At 43.2% G+C, this 15,177-nt stretch overlaps 1 protein-coding gene across 1 annotated transcript; it reads left to right on the top strand.

Annotated features, from left to right (window-relative positions):
* Nucleotides 1-1,422: 1,422 nt before the first annotated feature.
* LOC146178773 (lysosomal alpha-mannosidase-like) lies at nt 1,423-13,460 on the top strand. Its single transcript, XM_084580025.1, has 7 exons — nt 1,423-1,461; nt 3,909-4,091; nt 10,074-10,220; nt 10,852-10,912; nt 12,050-12,089; nt 12,186-12,255; nt 13,338-13,460. Exons 2-7 carry the CDS (start codon nt 3,942-3,944, stop codon nt 13,458-13,460), a joined length of 591 nt encoding a protein of 196 aa, XP_084436151.1. The 5' UTR covers nt 1,423-1,461; nt 3,909-3,941.
* Nucleotides 13,461-15,177: the final 1,717 nt, after the last annotated feature.

Genomic DNA, 15,177 nt, shown 5'->3' with positions numbered 1-15,177 from the left:
CGATTTAAATATATCATGGCAGTGGAATTGTCAGTGAAATATATTCTTCTTCAATCTTCTGCCTGTCAAGTGTGAAAGATGGAATTTAGAAAGCCGTCGTGGCCAATGGGTTGGGTGACCGTCTCCTAATCAGATTGGTCTGTGTTTGTTTCCCACCTGTAACTAAATTTAAACAGTTTTCGCTTCAGCTCACTATCTTTCCCTGAAGTATAGAAGTTCCGTGAAAAATTAGGTTCTCGTAACAATTTTACCTGTCGATGAACTCTACATGAGTATAGCGGAAATTCTGTAAACATATGCAGTTTGTCAAAAAGAAAATTACTACAGCATCAAAAAATCTAGCGTTTCAGATATTCCAGCGTGGCCGTCCTCGGGAACGTTGTTACCGTCAGTTAAAAATGTTAATTAATGATAAAGTTCATTCATTTCAATCCCAGCGAACCAAGACAGGACTAAAGACGAAGAGTGTAACACACACAAGCGCACTATCAACCGATGTTTATTGAAGACCAAAACACATGAATACTCCTCGAAACAACTTGTCACGAGAAGAAAGCTATCTAAACGGTCTGTGGGCACAAAAATGTGCCTTTTCCTTTTCTGATAGTGCAACGGAAGACCTGCTAATTGATATTGTGCCATAGTTATGAATGTGGAAGGCCTTCATTGTCTCGCTTGCCGCCTTATCACTGTGGCGAAACAAAATGCGCGTGTTTTTTTTAGTCTCGGGTACATTTGCCCTTTTTGCACATAAAGGTAGACTGGACCAAAGGATCGCCTTTTGGTTTCCTTCCTTCAAATTTTTCTCGTATTTCCATTTGCAACTTCTCCAGTGAACGGTTGTATGTGACAGGATATCCCCGTTTGTGTTTCAAACTTCATCTTTATTCCTGGCTTGGCGAGCTGTGAGTGAAATGAATGAACTTTACCATTCGTTCGTATTTTTAACTGATGGTAATAACGTCCACGAGAACGGCCAAGCCAGAATATTTGCGATACTAGTTTCTTGACGCTGTAGATACTTTTCCGTTTGATAAAATACATATGTATTCCGAAAGTTTTCGGCAGGTACATATTTAGTTTAGTAACTGAAATGCCCCCCCCCCCCCCCCTCTCCGTTCAGCGACGCCTAAATATTTCAAAATTAGGGCCTACTGGGTCCGAATTTGAATCGAATGGCCTCCGTGGATTCTGTGACGACCCATGCTATAAGAGGCGAGCACAGGCTACAGGTGTCCACACGATTCTAAAATGGAAATGAGCTCTTTATATATATGGCCACGTGGTTAGAAAATTTGTTCTTAGACTGTTCATCATCAATCAGTATGTTCAGCATCTGTTCAGCAACAAGCAGTATAACTATCTGGTGATATTTTTTGTGTAATTTTTTTGCGTTTCATCATCCCTCCCATGCAGCCAGAAGCCGCCCCAAGCTTCCTTGTAGACTATGCACGAAAACAGGTGAGCGAAATTTGTTTCTCAGAAGGAGATTCGGTGACTGTGGGACAGCTCATGAACCCCGCTGGTTCGCGAGGTGACACTTTTGTGTCTCTGACCTGAACGCTGCGTGAAGATTAGCATCACGTGCTCAAAACAAAAGCTACAAATGAGACAATAAAGGCAGGAAACGAAAGTGCAAAGTGAAAACGTTTGTGGATAGCCCACCAAAGATTCAATGAAACCCAATGTCCAGTGAGGTATTGGGAATATGAGGGTAGCAAGAGCATAGAAGCATAGCACGGAAAATAAGTGAAAGCTAGCAGATAACACTTCAAAAAAAAAAAAAAGCTAAAAGTGTTATATTGACGTAAGTGCACCGGATAAATAACAATGAAAGAAATTCCTTTGTGCGCCGCTATATGAAGGTAGAGAAATAAAGAAGTAAATAGCTTTATAACGTTTCAGGAGGCTAGCAAAAAGCCATCGCAGGCTTTTTGCTAGCACCCTGCAGCATCACGAGTACTGTATAATCAGTGTTGATGCTAAATAAAATTATTTGTATTTGTATTTGTATTTGTAAGTTCTGTGCTAGAGTACGGTACATTATGGCCGGCATGCACTCATTTTCTTCATATTTTTGACGTTTCCTCGCGGCAATAGGCAAAAGGCAGGTTTCAAAGATGCAGGGAGGGGTCCTGTCTTGTTTTATCATCTGGCGCATCAGCAGCTAAGGCTGTTCTGCGTATAGAGCAAGGTTGAAATGGGTACATGTTGTAATAGCGACAATCGCTTTGCAAAATTTAACAGCTTGTTCAAGAATTGTAGTTCTTTCAGGAAACTATACACGTATTATAACTTAGCAATTATAAGCGTAACCAAAGTTGGAATGCAACAGTTTGTTATTAATATAAACAGCGCGAACACGAAGACAAGGGACAAGAAACAAGAAAGCCACAGTACATGCGCTGACTCACAACTAAGCCTAAGCCGTTTACTCCAAGGCCCAAACAAACATGAAGAAAACGAAACAGTCACGTGAAACAACCCCTGGGTTCACCTGCTGCATAAAAAAATTACTTTAAAAGATCACTTAAAAAAGACACCTCTTTGCTTGAAAGAGAAAGAGACGTCTTGCTGACACACTTATTGTCCGTTGAAATAAAATACGATTCCACTATCTCTCTCGTTATCTTCTCTTTGTGGCGATATAAAATCTTAACACTGTCAAACTTAGGAGTGCACTTCTTCTTCTCCTTCTTCATTATTTCACATGACTGGCAATGGGATACCAGAAACGTTTTGTCCTTTCCAATTTCCAAGTTGTTACAGTGTTCCGTAATGTCGATGTTAATAACCCACACTCTATGACTTATGAATCAAAACAGGGATGCTAATGCATACGCACTAGAAATCAGGAAAAAAAATAATCGAGGGATCGTTAACGGAAAAGTATGTTTGAAAGACACCTTACATTACAAATTTCCATTACATGTATTCATAGCATTTAAAAATGTTATTCTAATTTCAAACGTCTTACAAAGACTAACTTTGGAACTAGCATAGCTTAAGGTAAAAGGAAATTACATGGAAAATTAGAGCCAGTAGAAAGCAAATCTGTACGGGCCACAGACGCATTTGAAAGGAGAGAAGTTATAAAATCACCGGATGCCATGAGACGTCAAAGCAATTTGAGAGGTTTTTTTTTTTTTTTTTTTTTTTTTTTTCAGAAGTGATTATTGCAGCGCTGAATAGGGGAAGAAAAAATACGTCCGCCGTACTACTAAACCAACATATATGTGTAGCTGATGGAACAACTTGTTTAGTCATGATGACGACTTTAGCGTTAGAAAACACGGAACCTGGTATTTCCTTCTTGTCATCCGGGCTTAATGTGGCCAGTCTATTCGTTCCCTGCCGGGATAGCAGGAAACAGGAAAAATTTTCTCTCCTTGTCATGCCGATTGCTGATAATAGGTAGTATTTGCGAACGCGTACAATACTTTTTAGCCGAGTAGATAAAACGGCAACTCGGCTGCGCTAATAATCCACTAACCTACTGTATATAGGAAACCATATCATTACTACCACAGCTTTTCGCTACATTCCTAGAAACGTTTTTTTCTCGATTCAAGCAAATGCTATTACGGAGGTCACTGGACGTGTAAGCTGCCTCAGCACCACAATAAACACTATTAGGGAAACTGATCTCCTAATGTTGTCTCAAACTACGCAAGGACAGCTGTGTAGAACTTCGACGAATGTTGTGGGCACATATGCAGTTTTAACACGCCACGCGATATTTGGCGGCATACTGCGTCCTTGGCTATTCTACATTTCAAAATGTGCAAGAAGCGAGTTCCATATATTTACAATGCAAACGATACATCGCTGAAATTAGGCATCAGGCTACGCAAGCATGTAACGCCTGATTTTTCTTTATTCTCTTTTCTAATGATCCATGGGAGCAGGCCCTTGTCTACACAAACAACACAGTGGCAGTGATGGCTGGAGGGGACAACGTTTTCACCACTGGCAAGAAGCGCTTCGAACGGCAGGAGAATGTGACGGAGGCGGCGAATCTTATTGGCTCTTCCAACGGCAGCCAGCCACGTGTGCACGTGGTTCACTCTACTCCAGCGTGCTACATACAGGTAGATGCATTATTGCCGGATCTAATGTTTAGTCAATAGACATGATTTCTATAGACGGACACCGATCTATGACGTAAGCAAGATGCGACGGCGTTAGGGATGTATAATGTCTTGACAATATGAGGGCTGAAAAAACAAGGAAACGTTTTTGGGGGAGAGGGAGAAATATAGGAAGTTGAAGAATAGCAAGTAGCTGCAAAGAAGCAGCAATTTGTCTTTTTTTTTTCCAGCTTCTTGCTGCTCCTGCATTTGATGAGCTACATATACCTGGTTATAAAAAGACATAAGCGAGATCATTCATGGTTTCTAAGTTAACTTTTGCTGGTCTGTCAGCCGTGTTTTCAGATAGTGGCATTGTGATCACAGTTATTATATATTACGAGCTGCGAAACTCCACTTAGAAAACCAGCTAGCCCCACTGTCAACGGGAAGTCAGCAAAATAAAAAAATGTTAACCATTTACAGCGGTCAAAATAGTTTTCTTGTTTCGTTTTTCTTTCTTCGGTTAACTCTTGCGCGGTTGTACCACATAATCTCTGTCGTAAAATGTCCTTTTTGCGAGTTGGTTGGCAGGCGGGTAACTTTTTTTACGTCTTTACGCTTGTCACTTGAGCAGAGTTTAGGCTAGCGCCGATGGGTCTCACCGCGCGCGACGTATCTGCTTCTGAATTTTTGATAAATCATACCAGCAGTTTAAGATACATCTGCCCTGTGGGAAGTTAAGCAACTTTAAGGTTAGAGCGCTAAAACGTTCAGCCTGCGCTAGTCTGCATTTTATGAGGGACTGCTGGCACGTGCCTTCGGCCGTATTGGATCCAACTCGTCTAAATGATAAGACGTCGTTAGACATTAGGGCAATACGTTACACGTTAAAAAGCAGCAAGGAACCGACGATCAGCAAGCTCTGGTGCATCAAAGATGAGTGCCTGAACGCCGCGGGCATAAGATGCCACATTGTGAATTGTAAGAAATATGTCTCAGATATCAGATACTCTTCATAATCGACACACGATGACAACTATAGAGCCGCTTCTGAGCGCAGCAGCTTCACAAGCCCATCCAAATAAGTTCTGTCGGCTTCAGAAAATGACCGAAAGGCTGACAAAGTGGAAGCTGAAAAACAACTCATTCAGCATATGTCTATAGCAAAATTGCTTGACCAAACAGCACCAGACCTATAGAGCACGCTGTATCAGCTAGATCCTGGCACTAGCGACATGATACGCTTTTGGAGGCTGAATATTTTCGTTTAGTGACACAAGTGGCAGAAAAATTAGCAGCGCGGAAAGCGTTTCGTTGTTTAACGACAGCTAGGCAAATGTACGTGGAGAGAGCGTGATGAAGACTTGTAATACCAGACCGAACGGTTTAGTGCCATCTAAACGGAGGGCCACAGCCGTGCTAGAGCGTGTAGAGCAAGATAAATTCCCAAGGTAATAAAAAAAAAGTGGCAGAGCCAAAACTTTTCGCCTTGGTTGGAGACATGCTAGCATAATTTCGTTTCCTTTGTTTATCTCATAGAGGCCCGTAGGCATTACAAAAGGGGGGGGGGGGGGGGGGATGCTACTTATATGGTAGGCGTGGTCCCGGAACACAAAGAAAATAAATTGGGTCCCAAAAGAACAAACGACTTTGGAAATTAACATGAATACATATGAGCAAAACACAAAAGAGGAAAAACTACGCGAAAGTTGGCGCTTTATCATAGCATGTGTTTAAGAGGTCTAACGTATGTTCCGCGCTCGATGACAAAGGTTGCTAATGTTGGGAAAATTGACTCTCCAGTTTTCAACGGAGCAGACCGCAGTGGGGAGCATGTGATGATGTTATCGGAAGGCTGTTGCACAACACTACGGCATCAGAATAAATGAATTTCTCATAGCGGAGCTGCGGGCAATGGGGTTACTGCGGCTTCAGTGCGATGATATTCCTGTTGTGGGCAGCTTAATTAAAGATCTGTTGGAGAACGATAAAAGAATGAGTGAAGATGCTAAATTGCGTGGCGGGTTGCGAGTGCTGCAAGACCGAGTGATTGTTTTTGTAAAGTAACGCGGGTAGTCCTTGAGTACTCTGATGTGATGGAACGGGTAATGCGGCTTTCGATAGCTTCAAGTTGTGAGGTGAGGTAGGCGTATGAAGGATACCAGAGAGATTAAGCGTATTCTGATTTCGCTTGTACGAATGCTGTGTGTGCTAATAATTTTACTTCAGGTGATGCAGATTTCAAATTGCGCAGGACAAATACAAGTGTGCACCATGCTTTGAAACAGATTACGTTATTGTGTGTTACCGATGATAGTGATCACCTAATGTGCACTCCTAGGTATTTATATGATGACGTTTTATTTATTTATTATTGCAAGCATTGCCAAAGCTGATGTGGATTGACATTGTTTAGATTGAGAGGCATGTGTCATTTATCGCACCTTGTTACGATAAATGTTAGGTCTTGTTGGATAGAGGCGAAATCAATAGGACTGGAATAGCTAAGACTGGTAATGACGCAGTCATATGAAAATAAATACGGAGTCGAAGGCAGCTACGCCCTACTATCCATTTGATTGCATGCTCTGCCCAAGCATTTCCTTTTGCGTGACATAATGAAGTTTACGACTATTCAAGAAGTTAAAAATTCAAAGTGTGTTGTCAAATACGTAATGAATTCTGACGTGGTATGTGCTCAAATTGCAAAGAAGCAGCGATAGCATTACGAAAGAAATCCAACATTAAACCGCTTCTGGAACAATCTGAGCCGGCAAATTTATTTTTTGAAAGCATTCTAATGAAGACAGCCGTACAAAAAGCGTGATTACCACAGAAGCGCGATTCATGTAGGAAATTCAAATAACTGTTTAGATGAAAAACACTTCTAGAAATATTTGCCAAAAAGTTTCAACATGCTGAGTCCGATTTTACCTATACAATTTCTGATCCCGAATATGACGTAATCTCATTTAAATGAAGTTCACGAGTTGTTGATCAAAGTATGTATGCAAGTCGATATTGATTTACCTAACTTGTAACTGAGAGCGAGCGAGAAAGAAATCGCGAAGAAAATATTGAGCAACAGAAACCAATTCATCCTCCCTGGCGCAGAAATTACTTAATCCGAGGTACGGATGATACTCAAAATGATGTGCGGCAAGCCATTGGTTATACAGTGAAAGGAGCAGAAATTCTCCATTTCAACGTGGGAGAAGTGCGCTCCAGTCTTGTAGAGTACAAGGCCCTTTTACGAATACTCGACATGGTGGCGTATATATCTGCGCTGATGACCCCCTGAATACCGTAGCATATTGTTACCTGGAAACGCGGGACCAAAGTGATGTGCTCACTGACGAAGACGTTGACCGAGGAACACGGGCACGACAAAGCGTTGAGAAAGAGGACGACGCTGACAGAGTGGACACTGCACGGCTACTGAAGTCTCAGCGTCGAATTCAGCCCATCGCAGTGCTGTTACATTAAGTACATCCCCGTAACATCTTGGTGGAGGTCGCGGGTTCGACACAATCTGACGCTGTTCTTCGGACTATGTTCTTCGGACATTCCACCAACCACTCTAATGAGAAAAAGACGGGTCAAAGTTTGGCAGTGTTTACAAAAAGAGCTGGAATAGGCTCAATTTAATAGAATACAGAAGCTCGGAACCATTTGTTTTAAGTGTGAGATTAAAGACTCCAGCTTATTGACTGTTAAGTAAACGGCGAACAACATAGAGCTCAGGCCTCTTGACACCTCGCGCGTTGCCCGGAACATATTGCAAAGCTGAAAAAAAGAAACAGCAACCACTGCAGAAATTGCATTGCGAGAATGCAAAGAAATAAAAAACATTGGCGTTGGCGCGACGCTGGTGGCTCCCAGCTGACGCGTTTCTACATTTACATGCCCGCTCGGTTAAGATCCGACCACCACACCTCGACCTTCGATGCTACCACCCGGCATAACTTGACAGTTTCTTGTCTCATAAACCAGGACTCACATGATTCATGCACTGCGTGACTGAGCACTTTCGTGTCACGTGACTCATGTCTCATTGATGCAGCACTTCTTTATAATATATGACTTACAAACCTCATCAGGTCACTGGCTGATGACATCACTTGTAGTCATGAGACCGACTTCCGGCGACACAATTTGGGGCACCTTCGGCGCATATAAAGCCTAGCCTGATGCTAATAAAGCCAATTAAGCCGCCGCAGCAGCCGCACTGACTGCGGCCGCTTCTATACTGAATCGCTTCCGCTCTTGGTAAGCTTCTCGGCAGCGGACTAGTCTGGCTTCCCATTGTTCGATGGTCTCGAAAGCCTGTCTGGAACTGCTGTTTCTCTGTCTTTAGCGAGATGGCGCATGTTTATTGCATATTTCACTAAGGTAAATGAAAACGTAACGCAGATGGAACCTACTGAAGACGACGATATTTAATGCGCAGCGCGAAAGTGTTTTGCGGTTGGAACTTTGTGAAGACGCGAATAGTTACTGCACAACTTGAGGGTCTGTAGCAGTTTATAACAGGCTTTATCGGCTGCGGCGATAACATAATGCTCTCGTATGTGGGAAAGAATATGTAGACTACGATGCTTGCTGAGTGGCGCAACATCAAACAAGAAGTGGATCTCGAGTGCATGGGGCCGTCTGTGGAAGTCATGAGGTACAAGATCTGGGAAGAACGAGAAATAACGCGAAAGTCGCTTGTCAACGTACCAGATCTAGCTCTGAAGTTCAGCATTTCATCCTACTGAAGTTATTAAGCATTCATACGAAATTTCACAAATAAAACTAGTTTGTTCAACCAAAAACAAATAATAGGAAACACAAACATATACTATGCTGTTGTGCAAGGTTCTCAGTGTTCTTTTTTATTTAGAAGTAGCCATATCTATCAATTTATCAACGTAAATGTTCAAGCTCGTCTAAGCCACCATACCGTATAAATGTTTTTCTGTCCTCCATGCCTCGGGAAAACATAAACGAAAAACAGCTTTTTTTATATTCCTGCCATTTTCGGAGCCCTCCAACCTCAAGGTGATGTTGCCGCCGCAAGGCTGGGTAAGGTGGAGGGGAAAGGTAGGAGCGCCCATAGAAATACATGGGAACAAATTTTGTGAAGAAAGCTTTCTGATTCTCGGAGGGAGAATGCCTTGTGCCGATGATGCGGAGAAAACATAAGCATGTTGTAAATTAATTAAGAAGCAATTATTTAGTGAAAGACTGCAGCGGTGGTGCAGTGGTTACAGCGTTCGATTGCTGTTGGTTGGTTGGTTGGTTCATAGGAAGGGAAAGGCGCAGTATCTGTCACACTTGCTCTGTGGACACCTGAACCGCGCCGTAAGGGGAGGGATGAAGGTGGGAGTGAAAGTGGATAGAGAGAAAGGGGGCCGTAGTGGAGGGCTACGGAGTAATTTCGACCACCTGGGGATCTTTAACGTGCGCTGACATCGCACAGCACACGGACGCCACTTCGTTTCGCCTCCATCGAAACGCAGCCGCCGAGATGCGGAATCGAATACGAGCCGCGGTGGCCGATTTCCGATTCAGGCGAAAAGCAGGCCGTCCATGTGCTGTGCAATGTCGTGCACGTAAAGAACTCCAAGTTGTAAAATTTTCCGGAACCCTCCACTACGGCGTTTCTTTTACCTTGAGTCGGTTTGGGACGTTAAACACCAAAAACCAAACAACACAAATCAAAGTGTAACACGTTGTTTGGAAGGCGTTGTTTGGTTATACTGCGGGAAGAAATCTCGGCTGCGGGTTGGAAGGGCGACCCTTACAAACGGATAAAAAATGCTACGACTTAGGTCAGCTAAGCCCAGTTTTAAAAGCGAAGGCTCTGTTTTGGGTGGCCACGCTGTATTGCTAAGCTAGGTTAGATATATATAGTTCGATTAAGCATCGTTGGACCCGTCTTTTGGACAACAACTCTAAAACGGGAAACATTACATTGATTTCGCGTTGCTTTTTTTTTTTCAATTTTACAATCAGGCGCTGCATGCGGCGCGTGGAAGCTGGCCCCGCTATAAGCAGGACCTATTGCCGTACTCGGATGTGCCAGGCCGTACCTGGACCGGATTCTACACGACGAGGCCGAACCTTAAGATGATGGGGCGATACGCAAATGGCTTCCTTCAGGTAAATAACAAGAATGAATGCCTTGATGCCTGTTTATTTACTCACTTTTAGGTTTAAAAAAGTGGAGAAACAGGTCCTAAATAGGAAGCTCACGTGACGCAACCTGGCGATGCAGGCAAACAAAAAGCATCAGCACTTTGTAGGAAAACTATCTCGCATTACTATCTCCCGGCAAGGGGGCTCTTTAGTGTCCTCTTGTGTGACAGAGCTCCTCGATTCTCCCATTTCTTTTCTTCACTAGAATTTCCGTTCTTCACTAGAATCGCCTTTCTTTGTAGATTTAGCAGTGCTACCTATCCTCTGCATCACAAATGACTGCTTCTCAAGACAGCCGACAACAGCGCAGCATCTCCACTGCGGAGGTGCATCGTCGCGCGTGCGCCCTTCATCCCTTCAAATGCTTTTCTCTTCGCAGCTTTCTTTTGCGAGCTCTTTACTGTTCTAAAACTAGGGCACATGCGTCAGTCTATTAGTGATTGAGCACGACCACTGAAGTCGTGCTTAAATGTTAACATCGGAGCAGCCTTGATGCTAATTTTCAGGTCTCATTTTTGTAGGTGTATTAAAGCCATAAACTCTATGTTATAGCCTAATATTCGTCATACTTCTCCATCCTACTATTGATGGACAGGCATGCAAGCAGCTTTCAACTCTTGGGCATAAGGACACCACCTACAAAGTGAGAAAGCTCGGTAAGTTTGCAAATCTTTTCGGGACAAATCGGAAGTTGTCAGCTTCTGGTTTAGCGCGACATATTGTTGCCTTCAGCTCTTACTGCCTCTTGTCTTGCATGCGAAAGTGACAGTGCAAATTGATGTGTTTCAACATGGTGCCACAAATGAAATTAATAAAACTGTGCTAAATCTTGTGTACCGGCTTTGCCGCGATTTGATTATGTCCCAGCCATATCTCTGGACCCTCAGAGATGCACCAAACTGCTTTTGGAACTGCCTCTATACAATATTATTGGTACTTAAGAGAACGTCTTGCTGGTCTCGTCGGTAGCTTATCATGGCAAACTAAGGCGCGGAAAACCACACCCACACACACCCACACCCACACTTCCACCCCCCACCCCCCCACACACACACACACACATACGCATACATCGTAAGAAAACGGGAGGCGCTCTGTCCCGATTTCTTTGTGTGCGTGTGCGTGCGTGCGTGCGTGCGTGCGTGTGTTTTCAGGGGCGCCCAGTTGATTTTGTAACTGCTGCTCTGCATAATCGCCCTCATACAGTTGGAATCCCTGAGAAAGCGTTCACTGTCTTCAGAAGGTTCTCCTGACGGGCGGTCGCAAGCATTCCTGCAACGTTGCTAATCGGACAACCTTCTGCGGCGCATGTCTTTGCCAAATGTTCTCAATCTGGCGCCGCGATTTACGAAAGCTGATTGTCCTACATGCTTCTTAATATGTGCATGAATGCCACGTTTTATCCAAGCCACAAACTAAGTCGTTATGTGCATTGCTGTCTTCAGTATTGAGACGCTTATAACATCAAAAAGGACAATGAAGTATCAAATTTCGCCGCTTCAACACAGGAAAAAAACGGCAAACGTTCAAAATGGCGAAGCGCTGGGGTCGGAAGAATATAGAACACCTTAGATAAGTGAATCAAATATTCTGCCTTTAAATTCGTTGATCAGCTTAAGTTGTGAAGCTTGCATGTTATGTATAATGATTGAAATCTGTTCTCAAATATTCAAATACGTGTGATGCCAATTAAGCAAAAAAATTATCAAGAACGACAACTTCTGTTCCTCTTGCAATTTCTACGGCCAGTTAACGTCCCACCGGGCAATGATATTTGTTCCTTTCATTTGCAGCCGAAGCAGTCGCCGCTTTTCAGCATCACGATGGCATCACGTGAGTGCGTCTAGCGCAAATCAGCGTGGATTTTGATGCACGTTCGGTTTTTAAAATATGGCTCTGTACACATCGTGCACCTTCCTTTCTGTCCAGAGGCACGTGCAGTCACGTTACTGCACAGGACTACGCAAACAGGCTCTACAAGGGCATTCAGGAATGCGAGGCAAGCGCCATGTTATTTGTTTTATTAGGTGTAAACTTGGCTCTGCGACTAGCAATTCTACACAAGTTGCAATACTTGTAACTTTGAAAATCGCCTACCATTGCGCCTTAGAAAAGGTAGCCTCAACATTCGGATTTCTAAAACTTTCTGTGTGTAGCTATCCGCCACCGGCTGCGGTCAGGTGGCGTGCATGCTTGAACGCCTTCCACACTAATAAGATAATGACAGTATTGCTATTTCTAAATGTTGTACTGTTATTTCTAATAATTCGTCTTTCTACGCTTTCTCTTTCTCGATTAGAATTCCAGGTTATATTTAACTGAAACATTAAGCAAAAAATCATCTTTAAGAACATCTTGTCCCTCACTGCAGAGAGAACGAGTTCCGAACGCTCGTGCTGTTCTGGTGATGGTCGCTTAATCATCTTTTTTATATATAAACAGAACGACAGAAGTGAACTGAAATAAAGAGTTGTATTGTGAAATAACGAAAGGAGTGTTTTGAGCTCCGCAGGTGTTGCGCGGGAAATAATGCGTACGTTTTCTGGCAGCAGTGTGCCTAAATATCTACCAGATGTTAAAAAAAACCTCGCTAGAAAGCCCGTACACCTTTTATTGCAAATAAGCACTCCATGACATCAATAATCCATTGTCATCTGATCTAACATTCCTTACAAGAACTCTGCAACTGAGCCTGAGTGCATTTTGAGAAAGAACTTTAAATAATAACTAAATTCAGTTCAGTCGTTCAGTCGTGTCCGACTCTTCGTGACCCTATGGACCATGTCACACCACGCTTTCCGGTCTCTCACTATCTTCCTAACATCACATAACTTCATCTGCAGTGCCTCAAGGATGCCATCTAACCATCGCATTCGCTGCCTACCCCTTCTCCGGCCACCCTCAACCTTTCCCAACTAAATTACTTTAAAGAAAATGAAAGATGCAGTATATGTAACACTTCTCTTAGGACACCTGCCTGCGCTCTAAGGGAAGAGAGCAATGAGGGAATATTAAAGTGCGCTTCTGTCAGTGTTGGCTCAACAAAATACTTTTCTCGACGCCCTGTTTTCCGCACTCCAGGGTTACAAGAGGCACAATGTCAAAATGGCAACCAAGCGTGGCCGTCACATAGCAACATCCTTTACTTACCACGCTACCACACTGGCACCATACCATGCACCAAAGTGGCACCATGCCATGTGACCAAGGTGGTGCCCCACCTGGTGACTACACAGCTGTTGCAAGCAACAGACGCGGGCCGAAGATTAGCAGCTGTGTTGGAGCGCGAGAGTTTTGTATACTTTTGTTTGGTTGTATGTAGCCGTCTGACAGAAATCGATGTTGGATAACTTAGTGCCTTCATTTCTAGACAATTTGTGGGTGCCTTAAGTGCGCATAGGGTTCGGGAGTATATGCCACGATGTTACGGCGCACAAAACAGCTAATTGAGTCGAAGCCTAGCTTACGGGAGGAATTCGCATCGGCGACTTGTGCTGTCCCAAACCATCCCTTACGGAAATGCCATATCTGGACTTATAAAAAAAATCCAGATCAGGTATATCAGGAATTGGGCAGATATGGTATATTAGGACAGATCTAGGCCAGATAAGGCATATCTGCCCAATTCCCGATTTCGAGTACCAGATAAGGCATATCTGGTCGTATATGCCTGATCTGCCCAATTCCTGATTTCGAGTACCAGATAAGGCATATCTGGTTGTATATGCCTTATCTACCCAATTTCTGATTTAAAGATCTAGCCCGCATGGCAGGTAGGTTTCGAACTATAGATCTATATATCTGCATATCAACATAACACTTTATTACAACACACACAAAACAATTGCAGTACATTTCAGTATTCCAGCTAAACTCGCGCTCAATCAAGTTTGCCAAGGGAAACCTGAATTTCCCTTTTATTTCAAACCTTACAGGAAAATAGCTTTGAATTACCACAGGTTTTCTTTTTTCCCTGCCTATGGAATCACTCAGAGACGGTCCTGAATTACGTGTGTATACCGAGGGTCAAAGACATGCTCATCCGTTAGTAAATATTGAGTTCTACTCATTTACGCGCGATACTATAACAAACTAATGAGATATCTGAACAGAATAATGTCTACACGAGAAGCTAAAGTGAAATACATTAGCCTATTAAATTAGATATTACATTTTTATTCTACTCTTTTACACACGGAGCTTTAACCAGTAAATGCTTTTAGTTTGAGCTGGTTTACTTGCGAAGCTAAATAAATAAACGGCTATTAATCGAACTAGACTATTAAAATGGAATTTAAAGGTTTGTCGACACCCGTAAAAGGTACCGCTGAACTGTAGGGCGATAAAACACACACTGCTGGGACTGCTGATAATACCTAAACCTTAGCAAAGTACATATAGGCTGTCAGGAAGTACTGATGTTACCTTGAGCAGAGACTGCAGTGCAGAATGAGCGAACGCGCCTAACTCGCGGTTGCTTTTCAAATTAGGAGAGAAAAAAAAAGCATGTCCGATGGCATTTGTCATGACAGCGACAGCTCTGCCCCTAAACCAAATCAAGCATGAAGCTACTTAGGTAGTGCAAACAGTAATAACAATAAACCACGAAGGACCCTATCCACACACTGAAATTTGTCAAAATTGCTGGAACGAAAGACAAATTAGCAACGAAATGTACGGAAAAATAGCACATACTGGCAGTTACCATCCAATTTACTGATTGGAAAATTAATTTTCCATCAAAATAATAAAGTGAACAATATCTCGAGGCTGGCAAGTGCTAGTTCCCGACAAGAAGTCTCACGCTCACGGTTTTGGTGATCGGGCGTGAAGATGAGGCGGCACGATGAGGGTGCGATCCGACGCAATAATGAAGATTTGGCAGGGCCACCCAGGGCAGAATCCCCGAAAAGCTCAATCG

The sequence above is a fragment of the Amblyomma maculatum genome, chromosome 9 (genome assembly GCF_055883805.1).
Source record: "Amblyomma maculatum isolate TAMU_Amacu chromosome 9, ASM5588380v1, whole genome shotgun sequence".
Lineage (NCBI taxonomy): Eukaryota > Metazoa > Arthropoda > Arachnida > Ixodida > Ixodidae > Amblyomma > Amblyomma maculatum.
This window is presented reverse-complemented; position numbering and strand designations above follow the sequence as displayed.

What these genes read in the sequence shown, in the direction of transcription:
- LOC146178773 (XM_084580025.1), top strand. Translation starts at nt 3,942, where the DNA reads ATGGCTGGAGGGGACAACGTTTTCACCACTGGCAAGAAGCGCTTCGAA. An exon ending in CTCCAGCGTGCTACATACAG is followed by an intron (nt 4,092 to 10,073) that starts GTAGATGCATTA and finishes TTTTACAATCAG; the next exon opens with GCGCTGCATGCGGCGCGTGG. An exon ending in ACGCAAATGGCTTCCTTCAG is followed by an intron (nt 10,221 to 10,851) that starts GTAAATAACAAG and finishes ATTGATGGACAG; the next exon opens with GCATGCAAGCAGCTTTCAAC.